At 43.6% G+C, this 6,188-nt stretch overlaps 1 protein-coding gene across 1 annotated transcript; it reads right to left on the bottom strand.

The window, feature by feature from the left end:
- Positions 1-4,173: 4,173 nt before the first annotated feature.
- LOC125515800 (anti-muellerian hormone type-2 receptor) lies at positions 4,174-4,903 on the bottom strand. Its single transcript, XM_048681304.2, has one exon. It carries the CDS (start codon positions 4,808-4,810, stop codon positions 4,307-4,309), a length of 504 nt encoding a protein of 167 aa, XP_048537261.2. The 5' UTR covers positions 4,811-4,903; the 3' UTR covers positions 4,174-4,306.
- Positions 4,904-6,188: the final 1,285 nt, after the last annotated feature.

The raw sequence follows: 6,188 nt of genomic DNA on the forward strand, positions 1-6,188 counted from the left end.
GATGGGGGGTAGATGGGTGGGTTACGGCGACTCGTGTCACGTGAGGCGCCTCTGCTCTGGCTCCGCCCGACCTCGGCTGCTGGTTGGGTCCGGCCACGTCATCTCAACCAACCAGACATTAACTCAGATTTTCAGATCGTAATGTTGCAGATCGGGCTCATTTGATTCGCAGCAAATTGATAAGATTTTTTCTATTTTACCCGAAAAGGAATTCATATGATTTTTAGAGGAGCTTAGGGGATATGTTCCCCTCCGTTTTTATTCACTCTGCATGTTAGATTTGACTGAAGTCATACTACTTGATAAAGTTTGACCGAATTTATATAAAGCAGTATGAACATTTATAATAATATAAATCTATATGATGTGAAAGTGCATTCAATAATGAGTGTGATGGCGTTGATTTGCTATTGTATATGTTTATTTCTTTTTGTAAAACAACTGTAAATGGTTCGTGGATGTGGGATTATCAATTTCGCAATGCATTGTGTTTTGGGGGTAAATTTTTCTTCCACTCAAATATCTTGTTATAGTTTCATTTGTTTTTCTGTGACGTCAAACACTCTTGGTGCAAATTTATGTAGTTTTCGAGACAGGTAGGATTTTTTACACGGATATCATGTACTCCCTCTATAGACTAATATAACAACCGCTTAGATCACATTCAATAGGATATGACACTTTAATCTTGCGGTTTTTTTTTCTATTCATGAGTTCCGAGGACCATGTGAATCAAAAAAGTCCTTAGGTTTTATTGCTTCACCTCGGCTGATGGTCGGTAATTGCCTTCCTTTAGCCATTTAGAGTTCGATATATAAATTAGGCTTAAATATTTTCATGAATTGTGCTTGTCAACCAGCCATGTGCACTTACAAGACATTAAGCACCTGCAGAAGTTGTTTCTGTGCCTCTCTTGATCAAGTTTTCGGCACAAATATGCAAGAGCTGCACAATGATGTGGGTATGCATCAACACAACGGGTACTTTATTACTTACATTGTCCATCGGTTGGAGCGCCTTCTTTGAGCCGGGAAACATGCACCGCCAAATGAATGTGAGATGATACTAATTGTTGGAATTTATATGAGACTTTACCCACCTACTAGAGAAACAAGTATGGGCCAAAGAATTTAAACCCAAACTCCTACCATAATCGATGTGCGTAATATTGTGATAAAAGAAGATCAATTCAGAGTTTTTGAATAATACAAATCGAAACAAGTTCAAGCGTCCAGACCTTTTGTTTTGCATTTTGATCATATTTTGGTATGTCTTTGTTTCTCTTGATCCATGGAACTCCAATTTTACTTTGCATGCAAGGGTCATTAGCCGGATAAGACACGTCAAAAAGAACATGGAATATGTTGTCTTCCTAGCTTGTCATGAGCCAAAGCAAAACTACTACTATTGCTCCCTCTAGTTCTCTAAAGTGTATAGACCGCTTTAGATAATCTAAGTGGACTCCAGAACATGCATTGCTAACTTATGTTATTATGCACTATGGAGATAGTATCATAGATCAATATCATATGCATGATGCTAGTGCATCGTACTCTTCACTACGAGCAACCTAATCATCTATTTCATCATATGTTTTGGTGCAGACACTTAATATGAGGTAATGCATGGGTCGATCTAGACCTAAGTCAACATCTCACTATGGTCAATGATGGATCAACCCCCGAAATCATATACTATGGGCCCCGTAACCGACATAAGGATACCCTTTGAGATGTCATTAGGTTCCCAGAAAAGCTCGAGCATGACAATCCAACTATCTCAAGGCTCAATGAGGTCGTATAGCTCAATATGTGTGCCATAACCATGCAATTTTTCTTAGTTGGTTGACCATCCAAACATCTCTGGCTCTATACAACGTATACCTGTTCTTACACTAGTGAGCATTGTTTTTCATGTATAAAACTCTTTCTCGAACTAGCTAGGCTAGAGCTTTCCTCGTTTTTCATGCAATTGCTCATTGGATTTGTGTTTTCTTGGCGCGACATCATTCTTATAATGAGCCTTGTTCGAGCCAAACTAGATGATTTTTTTCTCTGGGGGAGACACAGTTGTTCACATAGTTTATTTCAATGGGGATGACAGAGTTCATGGTAAGTTTGATAAGGTGTGATCTTGTTTCTTTTGGCAGAAGAAATGAGGTAAACAGAATATATCACATGGTTAAGTTGTTGACCATTTGCTCTCCCAATGAGGTGGGAGCTAGGTATATATGATCAACATCAAAGTTATGAACTGGTGTCTTATGGCCAGGCAGGTCTATAAGTTGCTCCAAGGTCAGGGAGGTCTTTGGATCCGTATCTTTACAAACAAGTGTGTTTCTGATGATAGATCAAAAATAGTTCATTCGACTTAAAAATCCCAATTTGCCAAGGCTATTGGCAAGATTTGGCATCTGTTGCATCTTGGCACACGATTTTGAGGTCCATGAAGGGCGTACATGATTTCATGACTAGGTTCCCTTGGCTCTTTACAATTATAGAGGAGACCGATGCTAAAGTTGCTCATGCTTGGGTTGGGGCAGATGGTCCCCCATTTTAAGCGATCATTGGATCCATTGGAATTTGCAGGAAGGGACAGATTGGTGGGAGCCTTGGTAGGTAAGAGCATCTCCGACGGTCAGGTTACAGATAGTTGGAAACTTGAGCCTTTAGGCCATTTCTCCGTGAGCTCCTTATACATAGAGATTTCCAATAATTTTGGAGTTTGCGACACCCTGGATGTCTAGAAAGCGCGTACCCCGGCTAAAATCAAGATTTCCCAATGGCAGGTTGATAAAAACCACTTCCCTAGTGGGGATCGGGTCATTAAGCGCCATGGACTTGGCAATGGCAAGTGTGTGTGGTGTAGATGGGATGAAACCTGCGACCATAATTTCTTTCAGTGTGTAGTGGCTCATTTTGTTTGTAGTGTTGTTCGCGAACCGACCATGGCGTCCTGGAATTCACCAGCTTTGCCGATTCCACTCTTTGGTTGCAGGAACTCAAGGCAACGGCTGCAAATTAGCTTGGGAAGTGATTACTGCTCTTTTGCTTGGTCCTTCTAGACAATTAGGAGCAAGCCGCTCATTGAGGGGATTGAATTCAACGATCTAGCTGACATCATATACAAAAATGATTTATGTTTTATAGCTATCGATGTCTTTGAGGAGACATTGGGATTACCGCAGCTTGACCGGTTTCTCACCAGCATGCACACACGGGTGGCAGCCTTGCGGAGGGCGACACGTCAAGATGACATCGGCTAGGCTAGCCTTGAGGATGAGATCCTTCTATGTGGGTTTTGCTACTTAGCCCCTTGTAATGTTCTAGAACAGGTGCGCTTGTATTGGGCCCAAGTGGCCTTGTCCCGAACCTTTAACCTTACTTTCTTTGTCTATATGCGTTGCATTGCATGTTTTGGGTCTTGCATTCGAACCTTTACCTCAAACCTAAGGCATAATTCTAAGGTCCAGTTCTTCCGCCCGATTCTCCTAGAATCGACCCTTTCCGCGGCTTCTCTCAGAATCTCCAACCCCTCCTCCTTTTCTTTCACTTCAATTTCATGATACAATGATGATGTTTACGATAGCTATGCATGGCTCTTGCTCTAACTTTCACTAGTTCAACCCTAGCTATGTCCGCTCCTATTAAATTCCAAATTATGGTTGCAATTTCATCAAAGCTAGGTAACTCTTTGTCAATGATTTCTTACTTAAGTAGGTATAGTCAAATGCATAAACCCTTTACAAGAAAAGAAATTCGAGGAGTGCGGGTTGAAGGTTTGGGAGGAGGATGATTCTTGGCCCAAAAGAACTGGCCCTAAGGTCAGGCGACAAGGACGCAGTTGTTCTGATCCCGATTTCAAGTGAGCTCGGGTGAACAGTAATATTGCTTTTTGAGAAAACAATCAAAAAATTATGACTTTTTTTGTGTGTGAAACACCGACAAAAGTTTTGATAACTTGAAATTTTTCATCACCAGATGACATTCGTGAAAAATGTGGTTAACTCGTAGACAGGAACGTCTCCTCTTACTGAATGCGCATCGCCGGAAATCCAAAAATATATGCGAGCACCAGGATTTGAACCCTGGTTGGTTCGCGATAACCTTCTTTCTTGAAAAGAAAAATTAAGACAAGAACACCTTTTTTTTGGTGACCGAAGACGAGAACAACTGACACGGTGAAACTGAGCAATTACGATCGCACACAGAACATGCTTAGAATGCTTGGGCAACCCGATTTCAGGATACAATCTGAACCAGCAACACGCACTAGAGTCTCACACGATTCACAACATCAGCCATTCTCAGCCAAAGCACTGCTCCGACGGCAACGGGCCCGGGAGCGACCCCTGCTGGAAGAACTGCAGCCCGAACACGGCGGCGATGGCGACGACGGTGAGGTACGCGACGCCCTCGGCGGCGCCGAGTAGGCCGTAGGGCCCGGCCGGGAGTCCCGACCCGGTGCGCACCTTGGTGGTGAGCGACCAGCCGACGATGCCCGCCACCACGAGGTAGCTGACGCCCTCCGCCGCGCCCAGCGAGCCGCCGGGGCCCGGGGGCAGGCCGCAGCCCGTCGCCTTGAGCGTGTAGAGGGACCACGCCACCGTCGCGCACGACGCGAGCCCCGCCGCTCCGGCGGCCAGCTCCACGGTGCTGTTGCCGCCGCCGCTGCTCTCGGCCATGCACGTGACTGGCTGCCGGCGACGGAGAAGGGTGGAGCTGCCGCGGCGGGCGCGGTTGAGAGTTGTGGTCGTGGAAGCGGCCGCCGCGGTTGCTGGCATGATGGGCCTGAGGGCTAACGACGCCATGGCTGCCTGGTTTTTCTGCTCGACGAGGAGAGCTGCTAGTAGACCAGGAGAAGCGATTGGGTTATCCGCTTATCCTCTCCTGGTAGCCTCGACCGCCAAGTAGTAATTTACGCTTTTTTCTTTCTCTCTCTCAAAACAGCCCCTCAGATCTATCGACCAAACTTAGGATGCAAATTTGCTATCTTCAAGGTACCTTGTGACTCTTTTTTCTTTTTCTTGCGGGGAACCTTGTGACTCTTCTCAATTCAACAAAAAGAACTAATTTTCCAAAATGTGTAACTTCTAAAAAATTGGTTCATTTAGTTGAACTAAATGGGGTCATGGAATACTCTACCCATTTGCACCCTAATCATACAAATAATATTACCTTCGTGAGATTTAAAAAAAAGATTTCTAGGGGCTGGTTGTCTTCCCCAACCCCAAAGAGGCTATGGTGTGCCACTCCTACTATTGCCTATCCATCTTCGAAGCCAACCAATCGTCCCTAGTCGTGCAGGTAGTCATCAAGGCCACCATCCTTCCATACTAGCGCTCTGCAGAAAAAAATTGTCAAAGTTATCACCATCGAAAAATCAGTAGACAATCAAATGCCTCACGGTGGCACCTGAGACCGCACTAACGTGGCAAAGAGGAGGCATGAGACTAAACTACAAAAGGAACATGTCGTCGTTGCCACTCCGACAGACCACACAAACCCCAACCTCATTGTCGAGAGAGGCCTACAGGACACGTCCAACATCCTCGAGATGGAGAGGTTTGAGAAAAAAATATTCCTCGGACGTCGCCACAACCGACGAAGTGTCGCCGCGTACCCCTAAGCCCAAAACAAGAAAAACTAGACCTCCATCCGATATATCAAGCCCCCTTACATTCCCACACCAGGTGGAACCGGAGGAGGAGAGAAGCTGCAACCTACCAGCAGAGAAGTGGTGTACGGCGCTGTGCATCTAGGCAATCTCCTCTCGGGTTTTTCATCTTGGTCAGACAACTTGTATTCGAAAATAAAATGTTTAAGTGTTGTCTTAATGTTGCTCCTACACATAATAGAATATGTTATGTGATATAATATGTTCATATAATTTTTAAAAATATATGTTTGTGGCAAGAAAATAAAAAAACTCATATGTTTCAAAGTGACAAACATATTGTTCATGTATACTTGAATATATGTAATATATGTTCATGCGTATCAAAAGAAATCTTTATGTATTTTCAAAAACCATTTATTTGTGAAGAAAACAATTTAGAAATGTTCACATAATTACACTGAAAATAAAAATAACAAAAAAGGTAAAACTATTTAGATATTTGTTATGGAACATGCCACATAAATTATTTAGAGAATATCTAGGAACTACATGCATTTGTCATGAAAGTT

The sequence above is a fragment of the Triticum urartu genome, chromosome 6A (genome assembly GCF_056163025.1).
Source record: "Triticum urartu cultivar PI428250 chromosome 6A, HENAU_Tu73, whole genome shotgun sequence".
In the NCBI taxonomy this organism is placed as follows: Eukaryota; Viridiplantae; Streptophyta; class Magnoliopsida; order Poales; family Poaceae; genus Triticum; species Triticum urartu.